General features: G+C 38.3%; 2 protein-coding genes across 13 annotated transcripts in view; one reads left to right on the forward strand and one right to left on the reverse strand.

Moving 5' to 3' along the window:
• The window catches only part of ACTR6 (actin related protein 6), a 31,697-nt gene extending 24,840 nt beyond the window's left edge, over positions 1–6,857 (reverse strand). Inside the window, exons 1-6 of one of the 4 annotated variants that reach the window (XM_032644362.1) lie at positions 6,687–6,857; positions 4,627–4,744; positions 3,981–4,049; positions 2,988–3,111; positions 1,671–1,806; positions 1,522–1,578 (exon numbers count right to left, since the gene is read on the reverse strand). In XM_032644362.1, the coding sequence (XP_032500253.1) occupies positions 1,522–1,578; positions 1,671–1,806; positions 2,988–3,111; positions 3,981–4,049; positions 4,627–4,744; positions 6,687–6,754 (572 nt within the window). In that variant the 5' untranslated portion in view covers positions 6,755–6,857. The remainder of the gene's footprint in view (positions 1–1,521; positions 1,579–1,670; positions 1,807–2,987; positions 3,112–3,980; positions 4,050–4,626; positions 4,745–6,686) is intronic. The other 3 variants (XM_032644359.1, XM_032644361.1, XM_032644358.1) reach the window with 3 other exon arrangements.
• A 4,252-nt stretch (positions 6,858–11,109) lies between these two features.
• Positions 11,110–19,518, forward strand: part of UHRF1BP1L (UHRF1 binding protein 1 like) — a 101,594-nt gene continuing 93,185 nt past the window's right edge. For 4 of the 9 annotated variants that reach the window (XR_004351646.1, XR_004351645.1, XM_032644352.1 and 1 more), the window contains exon 1: positions 11,112–11,404. Coding sequence is in view for 3 of the 9 variants with exons in the window: in XM_032644352.1 (XP_032500243.1) it covers positions 11,361–11,404 (44 nt within the window). In the remaining 6 variants the exon portion in view is untranslated. Of the gene's footprint in view, positions 11,405–19,518 lie in introns of all 9 variants that reach the window. The other 5 variants (XM_032644355.1, XM_032644356.1, XM_032644351.1 and 2 more) reach the window with 4 other exon arrangements.

Consider the following 19,518-nt stretch of genomic DNA (forward strand, 5'->3'; position numbering starts at 1 on the left):
TGTTTGGTTTCATAATGAGTAACATTCACATAATCATAATATTGTAAATACTATTTATAAGTTTTCTATTTTTAAAATTAATCTATAATCAAGGCAAGAAGACTTAACTATAGTAAAGAGCATTATGTAAATATTATAAATTTCAATAATTAAGAAGAAATAGTATAGCAATGAAAAAAGTCAATCTCTAAAGGTTACATACTGTGTGATTCTGTTTCTCTAACATTCTTGAAATAATAGAACTATAGAAATGGAAAGCAGATTAGCAATTGCCAAGGTACTGGGACAAGGTGGGGGAGCAAATATAAAGTGGGAGCACATAGAAGTTCCTTTGTAATGGTGGAACAGTTCTGTATCTTGACTGTGGCAGTGTTTATGAGTCTATACATGGGATAAAAACCACACAGGACTAGAGGCAGACTAGTGCATGTAAAAAATAGTGAAAACTGAATATAATCTGTAGTCTGGTTAACAGTATTGCACCAACGTCAATTTTATCATTTTTATGTTGTACTAGTTATATAAAATGTCACTAAGGGTACACAGGGCTCTGTGTACTATTCTTGCAACTTCCTGTGTCTGTATTTCAAAATAAAAAGTTTTTTTTTTAAATGCGCTAGAGATGGGTAAGACAGCTCTAAGGGGATTGGGCTTCTTTTGGGGGTAATGAAATGTTCTAAAATTGATTGTGGTGATGGATGCATATGCTAAAAACCATTGAAATGTACACTTTAAATGGGTGAACTGTATGGTATGAGAATTATATCTCAATAAAGCTGTTTAAAAAAGTAATGATACATCCGAGAGAAAGAAAAGGAGGGAAGAAAGAAATGTAGATGCACTTATTTTCATATATAACACAGAGGGAAGCCAAGAGATACTGACAGTATCATACCGGTCAAAGTTAATGTAGCAAAAACTGAGATTTAAGAATTCTACTTATGTTTTTAAACACAATAAAACTAAAAATAATAGCATTAATAAAATTTAGGAGGCAGGAGAAGAGTTGGCACATGATTAAGTACTAATTCTTCATCTTTTAATAGTGGACAGTCAACTAATATTGGCTAATCCAGAAACGTATCAATATATTATTAAGGCTTATAGAGAAAGAGTAAAAGATAATAAAGTTGAAATATTATGCTGTGTATGGAGTAAAACTGACAAGAGAAATGGAAAGGGAAGGCAGAGATTTATTTTCTTTTTGGATCCTTATTTCCTTATACGTATTTTTAAATTTGTTTTACGAGATACATATACATTTGTCATTTTAAAATATTATTAATGTATTAAGCTCTCTAGAATTTGGAAATGTCTTTTTGGTGGATACTACCATTTCATATGTTAGAAAGCTTTTCAACTTGAACATCATTAGTAGTTATATATGTGATATAGTCTTCTAAGCAATAATATAGAATTGCCACCTGAACTTAGAACTAAAGGTAAGGAATAATTTTAAATTACATTAAAAAGTTCACCCCCAGCATCCCATCCTCCCAAAGAATTAAAGTTAAGTATTACCTGTAAGATATAATCTCTTTTAGATGATTGGTTAGGAGTTTTCCTCCCACATTTATCCTAAAAATGGAGAATTCAAATTTGGTTCAGTTTATTACACATTTCATTCAGTTTTATTCTAAGAAATAAGATGAAAATTGAATGCAACTCACCGAATAATTGCTTCTTTTTTCTTTTTACTTCTACAATAAGGAACTATATGTGTAAAGGAATATCCACTATCTACAATGATACAGCATAATTCAGAAGGATTATCTCGGAAATACCTATGTGCACTGAGAGCCCCAGCTATTTAAAAAAAAAGGTAAAGAAAAAATAAACACACTGAATAAGAGTATAATTAATTTAAAGCAATAAATAAAGAAAGGTAGCAAACAAAAACAAGCAGAAAGACAACTTTATTTATAGGAAAAATGCTAATTTAAAATAACATTCCTAATTCTGTCACAAGCTCTTTATAATGCTTAAACTTTAAAACGTGATATTTTTGTGGAAAATGATAAAAAATTTGTGATCAACTTTTAAAGGTAAATATTCACTTCACAGTTTATAATAATTATTTTAATAGCAGATGATTTTACTGAGCATTTATTACATGCTGGGCACTATTCTAAACTCCATGAGTGTGTGTGTTTTAATCCTCACAACAATCCCATTTCACAGATGAAGAAAGTGAAGCACAGGGAAGTTAAATAATGTGCCCAAGGTCACATGATTAGAAAGTAACAGAGCTAGGATTCAAACATAGACAGTGTGACTCCAGAGCAGGGTTTCTCAACTTTGGAACTCCTGACATTTTGGGCCAGATAACTCCTTGTTGTTGGGGGTTTTACTGTGCATTGTAAGATGTTTAGCAGCATCTGTGTCCTCTACACATTAGATGCCAGTAGCACCCTCCCAGTTGTGACAACGAAAAATGTCTCCAGACTTTGTCAAATGTCCCCAGGAGCAAAATCACCCTTGGTTGAGAACACTGTTTTAGAGATTATGCTCCTAACCATTACAGTATACTGTTGCTTATACAGACTTAAATTCTACAAGCTAAATATGTGAATACTTTCTTTGTACAGTCATGTAATGTGATTCTAGCCTTTAATAAACTTACTTCTAGATAATATTTACAGATTATTTTCCCTCATATTGGCAGCCTGAGCTATTGACATTATTTCAAACAATAATAATAACAATAGCAGACACATCAGTGACAGAAAAGACAACTCAGAAACAATAATCTTTCAGAGATTAGAAATGTGGCTAGTAACTTCATTAGGGAGAAATATCATATCAGTAAAAAGATAAAGTGATAGAAGTCTGACTAGATAATCTCTAAGGGTCCATCTAGTTTTTAAATTCCAGGTTTTATTTCCTTCAAATCAAAAAGAATGTCACCCAGTATTCTTGGACCTTAAGTGTTTCTTTATTCATATTCATATTCACATAACTCAATTTCAATAAAAACTTTAACTCACCATTTACTCTTAATACTGCTTGAAACTGGTATTCTTCAAATAAGATTTCATTCATTGATTCTTGAATTGAAGTGAAGTTAAAATATGGTTCTGTGATAATAATATTAGTGTCTAAAAAATCAACCTATGTGAGGAAAAAAATTCCCAAAGTTTTGTAACTTTGTAGTCATAATTATAAGTACTTGTTTTATATATATAAACACATTTATTTAATCCTCACAATAACCCTAGGAGACACGTCTTACTATTATTCCCTTTTAAAAGGTGAGCAAACTGAGGCACAGTAGAGTTGAATGAGTTACGAAGGTCCATATAACTAGTTAGTGACATACCTAGGATTTGAACTTGGGAAGTCTGGTTACAGAATACATGCACTTTAACTATTATATAATTTTAACTCTCTTAATGATAGCATTGATAAAATGGTACTGTCAAATTGTTTAAAGATAATTATGCAAAAGTAATAAATGATACAACTACAGGCACCAGGACTGTTATTTTGTTTTTAAAAGTTAAAAGGTGAGAAGCTTTAGAATATTTAACGTTTACATAATTCTCTCCCACACACTTTTAAGAAGCATTAAAATTTGAACATTTTCTCAGTACACCTAAAGTCACAGTAAAGATATTAAAAGCACAAAATTTTAACATTGTATCATTCACACATTCAGATATATCAGCAAAAATATTTTATTGTGAAAAAAATTAGACAGTGAATTGGTCTAAGAATAGCAGAAATCTGAAGTAAAAATTTTAATCTTAAGTTTCATACAGACTATCTCTTCTCAACTTCAAATTCCACTTCACAATGGAAATTCCATTCACTTGCACTTATTTGAAAATCAAAGTTAAGCACAGTAGATTAAATGACTTAAATATATATAAGAAACATATTCAAAAATTTATAAATCTTAAGATATAAGCACAGATTTAAATTTTTCATTTGAATAAGACATGGAAATAGAAATTTGAATACATACTCCAATTTGTTACCTGATACATTTCTTTTCCAAAAAGGTAATCCCAGACTTGTCTTTGAACATCCCAATTCACCAAGTAGCCCTAAAAAATTTGTTTTATGAATTTAATTATCAAAAATATTTGAACAATTTTTTAAAAATCAGATTAATATATTCTAAATCACTGATTCTTATCTCTTTATGGTCACATTCACCAGTCTAATGATGTTTGAATTTCAAACCTATTATATTGGTATGTTTTTCTCCTTTTAGAAATTCAAAATATTACAAATTAACAATAACCAAAATATCAAGGGTTCAAAAGACACACCAATATGTAGAGATGCCTCTCTATACTCTTTTTCTTTAATGTGTTCGTTTCATTTAGCTTTAACATAAACAAGTAAAATTCAGTACCCACAATCAGTAACTAAATCATGGTCATTTATTTTTATTTATTGAAGTATAGTTGATTTTTTTTCATTGAAGTATAATTAATCATGGTCATTTTTTAACATGACAATTTAAATTCAACTTTTGGTTTTAATAAGATCTTAATTAAAATAACTTTTTCTCAGAGATTCAAAAATATTTTCATACATACAAAATCTTAAATATACATTCCAAATTATCCTTCAGTTTAGGTCTTTAATGCTAGAAATGACATACAGTTGAATTACCTTTTGAAAAGGAAGAATATAAAAGAGTCCAGAAGGATCCTTTATTTCATCTATCTGGTTGGCAGTAAAAGTTTTAAGACGTGCCGTTTTTGACCTGAACTGACAGTTAGGAATAACTCTATAAACAAAGAAACAAATAATGTAATTATTCCCTAAATACTTAGTTCCTAAAAATACATTTACCTAACCACCACCCTTAGTGTCAAAAAATATCCAAAACCAGTGTTTCTCATTCTGTCTTCAAAAAATTTTTACATGCCTTTTTTTTTTTAAGGTTCTAGTATATACCAGTTCTGTACTGGACCCATTATCTTTCTCAAATAATCTTCAGGACACCCTTACGGGTGGGTATTGGTTCTGCCACTGCACAGAGGTGAAGAGGGGCTGAGGTAAAGTTCCTGGAAAATTCTTAATACCACTCTGGTAAGAAAAAAAAAAAATTCCAAGTTCAAAATTCTGACCATAAAATTAAGTTTCCATGGAGTCAAAGATTTTCAATCAGCAAGATGCTATAAGGTACAGATGTAGGAGGTAGTTTTAAATATAGTTGCTGCGCACCATGAGTTTACAATCTGGTTAGGAAGACAAACTAGAACCATTATCCATCATACATGTGTACACATGTATGTGTGTGTATGCGTGTGTGTGTGCATATATATACACACACAGAGAAAGGGATAGAGAGAGAGAAAGTGAAGGGGAACATAATTTGTCACGCCAAAATATTCCACTTTGGTATAAGGATTATTTTGTGCTAAAGGCGATTAAAATCCTTGCATTAATTGGGATAATACTGTAAAAATGTTTTATACCTGATTATTTCACTTACTATGCTGTCATTTTCTCTATGTTTAAATATTCTTCAAGGACATAAAAACAATATATTTTAAAATTTATTTATTTTATTTATTTTTGGTTGCATTAAGTCTTCATTGTTGCACACAGGCTTTCTCTAGTTGTGGCGATTGGGGGCTACTCTCTTCGTTGTGGAGCATAGGCTCTAGGTGTGCGGGCTTCAGTAGTTGTGGCACACGGGCTCAGTAGTTGTGGCTCACCGGCTGAGTTGCTCCGCAGCATGTGGGACCTTCCCAGACCAGGTCTCAAACCCATGTCCCCTGCATTGGCAGGCGAATTCTTAACCACTGCGCCATCAGTGAAGCCCAAGGACATAATTTTAAAACCTGCCTTGTAGTCAATCTTGGCTGTATTACAATTTTAGTCAATTTACTGTTCTTGAATATTTAGCTTGCTTCTCCCTACACCTTTGTGTCACCATACACAATGTCTATACATGATACAGAGTATTCCGCACTCTTATCAAGACTTCTAAATTATTCCTTAAGTAACTGATAACAGAACTGCTGTCAAAGGATGAGAACAATGATACACATTGCCAAAATAAGACTGTAACAATATACATTCCTACGCAGTTTGTCCTCTAAAAAAAGAAAAAGGAAAGGAGGGAGGAAGGGAAAAAGTCCCCTGTGAATACTCTAGAGCAAAAGTGTGTCTTTTAATTTGCTTAGTCTCTACTCAAACATAGTTTATGAAAGCCAGTGTAGTATTTGTTTGCGTCTGATCAACCAGGTCAGCCAATGAGCACTTAGAACGGCTAAAGTACAAAGCCTTCAAAGTCTACAGCCACTGAAACAGTGGTTTTTACACTTTGGGGGGCCATGGAACCCTTTAAGGATCTGATGAAAGGCATGATCGCGTCCCCCCAAAAATGCATATACACAAAAACGTTGCCCACGATTCCTGAGGATTCATGAACTTTGTGTACGGATCCCTCTTTCAGGAACCGCTTCCTTAGAAGCCTATTTTCCTGAACTATTTCCTGTTACGAAACGAAACACGTCCCACTTCCGGGGCCACGTAGCCCAAAGTTAGTAACCATGTCCCACTTCAAAGCATTCAAACTACCCAACTCCAACCAGAGCATCCCTCTGCCTGAGGGCCGCGCGGGGGCGTTTGCAGTTTACAGACGTCCCAAGATGAAGCGTAATATACGTAACTACTAGGCATATATGCTTTGTTCCTCGGAGGAAGCGAACACTTACGAGACATTTTCATGGCTGTAACCGATTTTGGCGTTGTAGGCTCCGTTATCCAGCACTAAGGTCGTCATTTTAGTACTAACCGCAGTTGCTTTCTTTTCTCGACCCTTCTGCTCACGCTTTTTCCGGCACTCTATGGTGGCACCCACGGAGCGTAAGGGCGCTTCCGCTCTCCCTTAGCAACTGAGGACGCCGGAAGGCAGAGATTGCACTGCAGCCCAGCCTGCCAGCAAGAGTCGTAACGTGCTTCCTATCTCAACCCGTTTACGTTTTGGCGAGATCCAATAAGAGAGAAAACGCTGTTTTTTTTCGCCCAATGTGTGATTGTTCTTTACTTTTGCAGATTGAGTCGCTCTTGGGAGTTTCTTCTAACCCCTATAACGAACCATTTTTGTGGGGGGTTGGGGGGGAAGGTTGTGGGTGTGTGTGTGTTCGAATAGTATTGTTCAGACAGTAACGTCTTTTGAAGAATAAATTGCAAAGTCATACGCAGCACGGAATTGGACATGAAGACTCTTCAGCTTTATTGCCCGCTACTGCCATTCTGACTGTTGGATCCAACCACCCTGTTACAAACACGGAACACGTCAACACGTCAACCGCCTCGCTTTTTTAACTCACAGTCTTCCCTGTCTGCTTGTTCTTCTGCACGGAGTTTTGTGTCTTATTTATCTCAAAAAGCTTCTAGACTTCTGACACACTCCTCCTTTCCCCTTCCTGAAATTAGGTGTTCCTCCTATGTGTTCCCTTAATGTCTTGGGCTCACTTGTCTATATCGTAATGGTTAAGAGAACGAATTTTAGGTTGGAATCCGGACTCTGCCACAAAATGGCTGTGTAACCTTGGGCGATAAAGATAAGGGTTAATACTTACACAGGGCTTAATGCGTGTGGTTAAATTGTTCTAAGAGCTTTATGTATATTTACTAATTTAATCTTTACAATTTATGAAGTAGGTCCTATTATTGAAATCAAAGATAGTAGTTAAGAGTGCAGTCTCTGCATTCAAACTCCTGGGTCAAATCCTGGCTAACTACATGTTTTGGACAGGTTAGTTAACCTCTCTACACCTTAGCTTCCTCATCTGTAAAATGGACAGGTTAGTTAACCTCTCTACACCAAACCTTTTGGACAGGTTAGTTAACCTCTCTACATCTTAGCTTCCTCATCTGTAAAATGGAATACTATAATAACCCCCCCTTGCAGAATTATTTTATGAAGAGTAAATGATAAAAGTCAAGTACCTGTTAGTAATTATCATCATCATCATCCTTTTATCATGTGATCGTTCTGTTACCTTTGCCATGGCAAACTCCTTTAAGTTAGGCACTCTATTGGTGTCTATATTCCTTTGTATCAAAAAGTCATTGAAAGTCCAAAGTTAGTTATGTCCAATTTTAGTCATTCTATTTTCTCTAACAATATTAAATTGATAGGATCCCCCATGTAAAAAATATTTTATCAGTCTTACATCACAGAGTAACCATCATTTCTATTCACCTCTCATCTTTTAAAATAGGCTCTTTCAGAAAGCTTCCCTTTTTGCTTTCCTTCATATTTACCTGATCCTGGATCAAGATCATTTTTGTTCTTGGCTTCAGCTATCATTGAATACCAATAAATCCTAAAGAAGAATTTCTACCCCCAACTGCAACCTGAATGTTTCTATCCAGGGGTCCTGAGATAACCTTAAAGGTAACAAATCCAAAACAATTTTATCTCCAAAACTGCTTGTTTCACCTATATTACTTGTCTCAATTAGTGGTGTGCCCCAATATCTACCCGGTGCCCCAAACTAAAAACCTCAGTAAACTTCAACTCCAATCCTTGTATTAATCTCTGGAATTTGTCCTTGACCCTTTTTTGTTTATTTACCTTTACTGATACTGCCTTATCTCTCACCAAAAATAGTAATGCTGCCGCCTTCTCAAGGCTCCTGTCTCCATTCTCTTCTCATGATCTGTCCTCTGTACTGCCAGTACGGTTATCAGACTATTTTTCTAAATCAGAAATCTGATCATCTTCCCCAAATTCAGTCACCATAGAAGTCTCCCAAGACTTGACACTGCCTATGAAATAATGTCCATACATTTGCAATCTCATCCCCCTTCAACCCATCCTACACTGTGTTGGTAAATATTTAACAACCGGATCTCCAAGGAAAAAGTCCTGATTTGTAGTGTTTACCATTTTCTGTGGTGAAAATACTGTCACAATGGCTGTTTTCAAGCTTTCCTGAACTCACCAAACACCAGAACACAGAGCTGGGAAGAGATGTGCACAACTGGTTCTCATGAGCCAGTATAAGCCAGTTTCAGCACAGACTGTTCAGTAAAAGCCCTGACTCTATTGACCTTCACACCATGCACTCTCCCCTCCCAGGTTTTAGTACAAAGAATCTCAAGAATGTAACTATTACTTTTCAAATACATGTATATTTTGAGAATGTGTAATTTTAAAAGTTAAAAATATCACTCTGATATAAATACATAATGAACATGTGCAACAGATTTAAGTCACATTAATGAGTGAACTAACTTTATACCCTATCTTGTTGGTTCTTGCCAATATGAGTTAACAAATCTTTGATGCACATTCATTATATATTTGTATGACAGTCACATTTTTAACTTTTTGAAAATCATACTTTGAGAATTAAATACCAATTAACAAAAATGTAAATTTAAACCACAGTTGTGTCTGGCATTCTCTAAGTACTTAAACTTCATTAGCTTAATCCTCACAACAACCACATAGCTAAAAATCCACAGAGCAAAGTTTCCAATCCAAGTCTGACTTCAGGGCCAGTCCGTTTAACTTTAAACTGACATTCTCACCTTTGAAATAATATATCTCCACTGTAAATCCATCTCTGGCTAAACAAGATAGAATCACTCCATCTCTTATGTTTTCATAGCACTTTGCTTCTATTTTCAATTATGCTAAGGATAATAATAGCATTATTAAGAGCTTTACATATGCTAGGCACTTTGTTCAACACTATATATGCATAATCTCATTTAATCCTCACAAAATTGTTTTAGGTACTATTATCTCCAATAGATGAGGTAACTGAGGCTGAGAGTGAAATAACCTGCCCAAGTTTACACAGCTACAAAATGGTGGAGCAAGGCTTTGAACAAGAGTGTAATGATAGAGCTCAAGGTCCTAGCACTAGGAATTTAGCTTCCCTCTGAGGCTGTTAACTCTTTGATGGCAGGAACAGGTTTTGTTTGTTTAGGCTACCTAGTTACTTGAATAGTGCCTCATTTATAGTACATTATAAATGTTAAGTGAGTAAACAGTCAATCCACATATATCTCCTTTCCCTTGCTTGAAAAGGGTCAGGTGTTGGACTATATGTGTAAACTATCCCCTGGCCATCCCCATAGACACCCACAGCATTTTCTGACACATCCCTCAGAGGTAGTGTTATTCTCCCCTCCCCCACTTTTAGATGTCACCTCTGTAAACAGAGTGGTCATTTTCACCTCTGTAAAGTGTTGGTTTGGGGCTGGGTGGGGTGAAGGTGCAGAGCTGTAATAGTTCTCCCTGCTATTTCAACAATTTCCTTCCTTTACATAGAATTTTTTTTGTGTGTGTGTGGTACGCAGGCCTCTCACTGTTGTGGCCTCTCCCGTTGCGGAGCACAGGCTCCGGACGCGCAGGCTCAGCGGCCATGGCTCACGGGCCCAGCCGCTCCGCGGCATGTGGGATCTTCCAGGACTGGGGCACGAACCCGTGTCCCCTGCATCGGCAGGCGGACTCTCAACCACTGTGCCACCAGGGAAGCCCACATAGAAATTTTTAAATGAAATTTTAAATCCTTATTTCTTTAGATACAACAACCTAGTGAGTTGGGTAAGGCTGATATTATTAATCTATTGTATAGAAGATTAAACTGAAGCTAAAAGTACGTAAATTATTTTCTCCAGCTTAACACAGCTAGAAAATACTAGAGCCAGGACTTAAATTTAGGCCTTCTAATTCCCAGGTCCTGGGTTCTATTAAAACACATTATCAACTTTTACTTCTCTTAGAATTTCTAGAGGAAACATCAAATTACAGCATTTAGCCGGGGGAAAAGCAGAATATCTAAGTAAAGGATAAGACACTGAGGCAAGAATATGAAGAAAGCTGAGTAGGTAAAGAAAGCAAAGCAATTAGAGCCGTTTGTGGAGCAAATTCTGACAGGGAAATGAAAAAGAGAAGATGTGTATGAAGAACGCAGTGACGGAGACGGGGACAGAGGTCTAAAACCCAAGAAGCTTCTGGGGTTGGGAGTCTGAGCATCCAACAGTGTCAGGGACACTAGCGCGCTAGTCCCAGCGAGGGAGGCGGGGCAGCAAGAGCCTGTCCGGAGCCTGCGTTGCCCCGCCCCACCCCGAGCCCGCCCCGCTTCGAGCCCGCCCCGCTCCGGCCCTCCCCCAGATCTCTTAGGTGATGCTGCAGCCAAGATGGCGCCGGCGGCGGCCGCGGCTACCTGAGAGGAATGCTCCCGGTCCTTGGCGGCAGCGGTGGCGGATGTGGCCTCGGCAGGGGGCTCAGGTCTGTCCCGGGCGTGAGTGCTCACGCGCCTCTCCTCCGGCCGGGTTAACCCAGACAAAGAGGAGACGGCCACGAAGAGAGGAGGCAGTGAGGAACGGAGAGAGAGCGCGGCGCCCCCCGGTTCGGCATCATGGCTGGGCTCATCAAGAAACAGATCCTGAAGCACCTCTCCAGGTCAGTCAGAGCCTCGGGCGTGGGCGCTAGTCCGCTTCCGCCCTAGTCGGTTATCAGAGGCAACCTGCGGCTTCGGGGGCGGCGGGGACTGGCAGCCGAGCGGGAGGCGACCTTCGGGCTCCCCGCTCCGGTCCGGGCAGAGGTCGCTGCCCCGGATCTCCCGTCGCCTGCGGCGCACAAGACTGGCCTCACGAGTCAGTCCCCTGACGGGTTCGCCCCCGGACGGGTTCGTCCCTGGATGGGTTCGCCTCTGGACGGGTTCTCTCTCCCGGCTGGCTCGCGGAGGAGCGTGTTGGGCTGCCGGGGGAGGCTGCGGACTGGGATCGTTGCCGACACGGCGTCTGGGGGCGTTTGGAGGACCCCTCTCGGGCGGTCCTGCGCGGAGGCTGCAGATGGTTTGTCACCCAGGTGCCCGGTGTCTGCTCGCCTCCATTCGGAGCTGAGTGGTTCCGTTAACCGAGGGCGTCTGGCGCAGTGTGGACTGTTAGGGCTGAGAATTGTTTTCTCACTGAAATGTTAACCTTGTTATTGTTCTGAATTCACCTTACCTCGCCGTTCCCAGTCTAATGCATTAGAGGGTGTGCCTGTTTGCACAGTTAGGATTTGTTTTAGGTAAATAATCAGAGTTACCAGCTTTGGCGAGTTCTTTCTGGAGTCCTTTTAGCCCCACATCATTCGTACAAAGCGGTTTTTTTGGGTTTTTTTTTTTTTTGCTTTATTTTAATCTAAGACCCATACATTTAGGGAGCCAACATCTGTGGTAATAAACCCAAGACTTGTCATTCTTTCCATTTCGTAACGCGGTTTTAGTCGGAATCATGACTCAGTAAAGCTGGCAGTTTGTTTCTGCCCCTGACTTCTCCATATTTGTCTCAAGACACAGGCTAAATGTAGGATCTTGTTTGCAAGTTGTTAACAGCGAATTCAAACTGCCTAGTTATGACCCTTTTCTCTGTTATTTGTCTGTAAGTTAATGATTAATTTTAACTGATTTTAGGAAAACACTTGGGTGTGATAATATACTTTCGTAATACAGACAATTCTTGATTTTCCAAATCGTTGTATACCACAGGTTATATATTAGGGAACAAAATAATTATTTCTGTGATTCAGCAAATATTTTTCTCACTTATAACATTGAATAAGATATTTTTTTAAAGTAACAAATTATAGCAGCATTTATGAATCTACATTTCTTAACATTATCACTAATTGGAAAGTTTCTTTTAAAATTGTCTGTATAGTCCAATAATGAATTATCTCACTTTGGAAGATTTTATCTTTATTATTATTTTTTATGATTTAAGTAAGATCTGACTTATCAGATGTCCTCCAGCCTTTCTCATACTCAGTTCCTACAAGAAAATTCAGACCTATAGAAAATGATTTGAATTTCTATTTTCTCACTCTCCCTAGGATGATAGTACTTAGCTAGTTCCATTCTAGATGCACAGGAGAAAAGTTTGTTCAGTCATTGAGTGCCTTAGGGCATTAGAGTTTAATTCTCTTGTAGAACTCCAGTTTGGAAGGACTCTTAAAAATGAGTTGTAAAGGTAATGGCTAACTTCACAAAATAGACACATTCAGAATTGAGCCTTGAGGATTACTTTTTTGTTTGTTTGTTTTATTTTTTAAACATCTTTATTGGAATATAATTGCTTTACAATGGTGTGTTGGTTTCTGCTGTATAACAAAGTGAATTAGCTATACGTATACGTATATCCCCATATCCCCTCCCTCTTGCATCTCCCTCCCACCCTCCCTATCCCACCCCTCTAGGTGGTTACAAAGCACCGAGCTGATCTTCCTGTCTATGCGGCTGCTTCCCACTAGCTATCTCTTTTACATCTGGTAGTGTGTATATGTCAGTGCTACTCTCGAGGATTACTTTTTAATCTGTATGATTTTCAATAGCTGTGTTGTAAATAACAATGATTTTTTTGACATGAGTTTTTGAAGCACTTGAGTTTTCAGTTATTTCACATTTCAAAACTTCCTTAAGTCAGATGAACTGAAGAGCATCAAATTCATATTCTTGGTTAAAATATTAATCTTACTGCTGTTGCTGTCATTTGTCATCTCCTAAGAAAAATACAATTATTTATAAACATAAAGGATGACAGTAGAATAAACAAGGTGGATGTTGTGATAAATTATAGTTACTCAAATAGGAATGAACTTTTGAAATTACCTGGGTCAAGCTTAATTTTACAGGTTATTCAGTAATGAAGATGTCACTATTCTGATCTAATCATCTGGAACACAGTTTGATAGGAAATACTTAGAACATATTACCTTCCAATACCTTTCTTATGGCCAGTGAATGGAACTCATGGCACCTTCTTAACGGAGGCCTTACCTGACCATACTCTTCTCTGTAGCGCTCATTCTCATCAGTCATAATATATACTTATTTATTTGCAGTTCGTTTGTCTTCTCCACTGTATGTAAATTCCATGAGGATAGGGATTTTTGTTGTTTGTTTTTTGGAGTCTAGAATAATGTAGGCACTCAACGACTATTTTTTGAATGAATGCATGAATGACAACAATGAACTGACTTTCCCTCACATTGCTGTTTTTTTTTAACTAAGGCAAGACTATAAGCCACCAATATTATTGCAGATATTGGGCATGACCTATTTTCCTGTGGTTTTAGGGAATAATGGGCAATTGAATCATTGAATAAATGTGGTGCCGGTGTCCTGGAAAGGAAGGACTAGGAAAATGACCCTTTATATAAGGGGTCTTCCAGTAAGGAAGACTATCTAGGAAGCAACAGGAGAAAGAGAGTGCTAACTCTGAGCCTTGAGATTGAAGTATGGTGAAATTGGAAGGTTAAAACCAGGTTTACTTAGACACAGGGGCTTAAGAAACTGGTGTATTGGAAAAGTATGAAAGAGGAATTATTCTTAAGAGATTACCAAATGCTTTAAGCAAACGCTGAACTATTTGAGAAGTGTAAATCTATATACTTGTTCCCTGCCTAATTGTTTAGTTTGTATTCCAAGCATCTCTTTCATTGTTAATGAAAACAGTACTGAAGAGGGAGAGTTTGTGTGTGTGTGTGTGTGTGTGTGTGTGTGTGTGTGTGTGTGTGTGTGTTGGATATGGGGGTTGGAGTAGTTGCATTTTAAGAGAAGTGTAACAGGAAAAGCCTTTGAAGGAGAATTTACCCTGATCTTTCATACCATCATCAGCATAAAATATGTTTTGGAGGCTTCTCTAGGAGAGTATTTTTTTCAGAAGGAAATGGAAACTTCTAAAGAAAAGTCAGAACAAGTGTAAGAAAAGAAATAAGAGCAGGAGCTACCTTTCAGCTCAAGGCCTCATTACCTGTTACTGTGGTATGTGTACATGCGTGCTCCAGCAAAGGCAGAGGGGGGGAATAGAAGCTCGAAGATGGGGTACATTTAAGCCAGGACCTGAAAAGGGGTGGGGAAGATTTAGATACAAATGCTCCCCACTATTCCTTTGGCTCAAGGCATATTATGCTGGGCACAAGGTTTACTGGGGGTTTGGCAGGACAGACATACACCACACCTGGGTACAGTCTTTGTATAGTTTTAAGTAGTAGTTATCAAATATGGGTGTTTTTATCTCTCAGGGGACATTTGGCAATGTCTGGAGACGTTTCTGATTCTCACAACTTGGCAGGGGTAGGGGTGGGGCGGTGACTAGTGGGTAGAGGCCAGGGACGCTGCTAAACATCCTACAGTACACAGCCCAGTCCCCCACAGAAAGAATTATTTGGCCTATGTGTCAATAGTTTTGAGGTTGAGAAACTGGTTTAAAGTATACACATGTATGTCAGATTATTAAACTAGGGTACTATGCCAGTTGAGATTATATTGTCTGCAGACAACAGAAACCTGTTCTGTTTAACTTAGGCTGAAAAAGGAAATGTAACAGAAAGCTCTTGGGGTGGGTGACAGAATCTGAAACTAGACAACTCCTAGGGCCTAACTGGAAACGTGCTTGAACCTTAGCACTATTGACATTTGGACAAGACAATTCTTTGTTGTAAAGGGCTGCTCTCTGCATTGTAGGATGTTTAGCAGCATCTCTGGTCTCTACCCGCTAGATGCCAATAGCACTCCCACAGTCCTGACAATGAAAAAATGTCTCCAGATGTTGCCAAATGTCCCCTGGAAGGCAAAATTGCTCCTGGTTGAGAACCACTGCTTTAGGGTGCTGTCCCATCTCTCATAACTCCCAATCTGATCTCCTGTCAAGTTTCAGATTCCTGGGAGAGAAAATCTGTTTGGCCCAGTTCTGTTTATCCATGGATCAATTAACAATGGCAAAGGGTTATAGAGCAAAAATATGGTCATGGGGAGAACTATTTTGAGTCAGGCTTTGCTGCTCCATTTGGTGTCTTTAATAGGCACTGAACTTAATTAGATTTCAGAGGGCCTCATTTGCTATGTCAAGGAAATTGAAATTGAACTTCATCCCAGGAGGTGACTGCTAATAAAGAGTTCCTGACAAAAGAGGGACCTGATCACTAAAGGTGCATGGTTATCAGTTTGGTTTGGAGTCCAGGGTTCAGGAGCTGTTGTCTGGGGTGGAAACATAGAGTCTCTAGAGGGGTTCTGATTAACTTAAGTAGAAAAGTAATGTAGAAGGATATCAGTGTACCACAGAGGTTATGGGAAAGTTAGAGAAACAGACTTGGGAAGGGCTTGGATACAGGTCAGCTCCAAGGATCTAGGTAAGAGAAACTACTTGACAGTCTCAACAAGACATGCTCCCTAAATAAAGGGGAAGGAACAAGTAGAAAGGGAGGGTGGCCTGAGAAGATTGTTAAATATTTGGAATATTTGTTAAGGAGATTAGGAAGGGTTGAGGGCTTGCATGATCTTGTGACTGAATGGCAAAGTGAAGTGAGTTTCCAGTGCTTCACAGTGTATTGGTTGGGATGGCTTAGGCTGTATAAGGACAGAAGGGGGGTGGGGCAGCCGATGATAGCCTGGGGAGAAAAGGAAAAAACCCTCAAAAGATTGGAAATTTTATCTACTAGAAGAGCAGTTGAGAAGAACAAATGAGAAAACTGGAAGGATTAGATGTTTTGTCTGAAAGTGTCATATATGTTAAAGTTTAAGATTTTAGGACGCGGGTTCGTGCTCCCGTGCTCCCGTCAGGGAAGATCTCACGTGCCGCGAAGCGGCTAGGCCCGTGAGCCACGGCCGCTGAGCCTGCGCGTCCGGAGACTGTGCTCCGCAACGGGAGAGGCCACAACAGTGAGAGGCCCAGGTAATGCAAAAAAAAAAAGATTTTAGAGTAAGCCTAGTTTAGGGCAAAGTATCAGAAAAGGCCATGGAAGTGCATTGCTGAAGAGAAGTTAAGGTGTATGTAATTGGAGATGAATACCACTGGGTCTATAATTCTTCTTGTATCAGACGTTCTTAAAAAGAAATACAACATAGATTATTTAGACTGTTGGAAATTACTTTCTCAGGACTTCCCTGGTGGCGCAGTGGTTAAGAATCCGCCTGCCAATGCAGGGCACACGGGTCCGATCCCGGTCTGGCAACTAACCCCGTGCTCCACAACTACTGAGATGGTGCCCTAGAGCCGGTGAGCCACAGCTACTGAGCCCACGTGCTGCAAGTACTGAAGCCCATGCGCCTAGAGCCCGTGCTCCTCGACAAGAGAAGCTACCACAATGAGAAGCCTGCGTACCGCAATGAAGAGTAGCCCCCACTCGCCGCAACTAGAGAAAGCCCGTGCGCAGCAACGAAGACCCACTGCAGCCAAAAATAAATAAATAAAATAAATATTTTTAAAATAAAAAGCTTTAAAAAAAAGAAATTATTTTCTAAAATTATAATTTCATATAATTATTGACAGGCTAATTATTTACATTTTTCACTTTTAAAGTTCAATAAATAATTTTTGAGAGTTTATATGTACCAGGTTATTGAGAACTGGGCATTAGAGATACATGGTCTCAGCTCTTGGAAAATTTCAGTGATTCCTATTCTGGCATAAGAAGCATGAATAGGATCACTAAATGTAACCTATTTCTAGAACTGTACTGCCATATCAAATTTGTGAGATTTGGTTTACTTGGATGAGGCAACTGGGAGAAGAGTGAGTTAAATATTACCTTTTAGGATTATAAATAAATTTACTTTTATAAGTTTGGGGATTTTTTGAAGTAATGTTTGGTTACTTAAATTGTATTGTTTTAAAAATAATCTCCAATAATGCTGATTTACTCCAATAATGCTATATATACTAGTTGTTTATTTAGCAAATATTTACTGAGTGCTACTTTGTACCAGGTACTGGTCCATAGTGCTGGGCAAAAATCCCTGCCCTCGATGGAGTTTACATTTTAATCAGAGAAGGCTGAGAGTAATTAAATGAATAAGTGAAGTACATTATATCAATTTGTGGTAAGTGCTGTTGAAAAAAATAACACAGAAAGGGGGTAGGAAGTGCAAGGAGGCGGGGACAGAGTTTGCAATTTTAAATCTAGTGATGGAGGAGGCTTAATTGAGAAGATGTTATTTGAGAAGAGACCTGAAAGTGGGGGTGGGAACAAATGCAAAGATCCAGAAGTGGAAGCTTACTTGTCATTTTTTGGCAAATATATCGAGGCCTCCGATATAGGTGAAGTGAGGTGAGTAGAGGAAGATGAGATCAAAGAGAAGACAAGGGCCAGATCTTGTGGGACCTTGTAGTGACTTTGGCTTTTACCCTGAGTGAGATTGGAAGCCACTGGAAGGCTTTGAGCCATTGATCAAGTGGGAAATAAATAATAGGAGGGCAAGGGCAGAAGGAGCCCAATGAAAAGTGATAACTATCCCGATGAGAAAAATATTGGCTTGGAGCTACGTGGATGCAGTAGAGTTGTTGGGATACATAGGTTCTAGATGTGTTTTGAAGGCAGAGCCTCAGGATTTGCTGATAAGATGTGCATTGAGAAAGAGAACAGTTATGGATGACTTTGACATAAGCAACTGACAAGATGGAGTTGCTGCTAATTAAGCTGGAGAAGATATGCAGGAGGAGCAGGCTTATAGAAGAAGATCGGGAGGTTGGCTCTGGATACATTAATTTGGATGCCTATTAAGTATCTTACTGGAGATCCCTTTTATTTGTAAGCTAATTTAGACTGCATCTCTTATAGTCGGGCAACAACAATGTCAGTGTTTTTTGTGTGTGGTTATCCTTTGGCTTAAGCAATGGATAATTACAGAAAAGTGAATTGTGAGTTGAATTTTAGGGGGTGGATTTTTCCTTTTTTCTATTACGTGCACTATGTAGAAGCATCTGAAATTGAGCAAGGTGCCCATTTCTTTCACATTAATTTACAACTATAACCAAGATATTGGTTCTTGGAAAAGTTACTTTTAGGAGATTGATTTGAAAACGTCAGGTGAAACGGAGATTGGATGCTTGGTCCATTGGATGTTGTAATATTATAATCCTAGAATCAGAAGGTATTTGTTCCTGTCTCTATTAAAACATTGAGGTTTTTGACTTTCCCAAGGTTTAACAGGTAGTGTTGAGTGGTTAAGTCACTGATCCAGCACCCTTATAATTTGATTATTCTATACTACCTGTTCAGGCTGTTGTTCCCACCTAACAGTTTGCTTTTCTTTTAGTTTTTGGCATTTCCCTTATTACTCTTTTATGGTGTTTTATCATCCTCCTGCAATATCCCTTAGGAGATTCTTTTATTACTTGGGAATACTTTGACTTTGCAGTCCTTTGAAGCTTGGGAAACATAGTCTTTTGACTCAGCGATTCTTTAAAGTTGGGGAAGGACAATTTCTCCATTTATTTCTTTTTACTTGCATAATTTTTTTGCAATATCACTTTTTTGCAATATTGCCCTTTGCCTTAATACTGCAGTTTCCAGTCTAAACGTTTCCTTAGTAAGTTGATCTTATCAGTCTATATGTTTTAAAGTCTGCATATTATGTTACTTAGGATGAGTAATTTAATATTTATTAAATATTGGTATTTACAAGTTGGTATTAGCTCACATTGAACATAAGTTACAAGTGAAAGGCTTTATGACTATTTCCACGAGTGAAATATGAGTAGTTATCATATCAAGACCAAGTTATTAAAGCAAAATTAAGAGCTGAGCAAATT

The sequence above is a fragment of the Phocoena sinus genome, chromosome 10 (assembly GCF_008692025.1).
Source record: "Phocoena sinus isolate mPhoSin1 chromosome 10, mPhoSin1.pri, whole genome shotgun sequence".
In the NCBI taxonomy this organism is placed as follows: Eukaryota; Metazoa; Chordata; class Mammalia; order Artiodactyla; family Phocoenidae; genus Phocoena; species Phocoena sinus.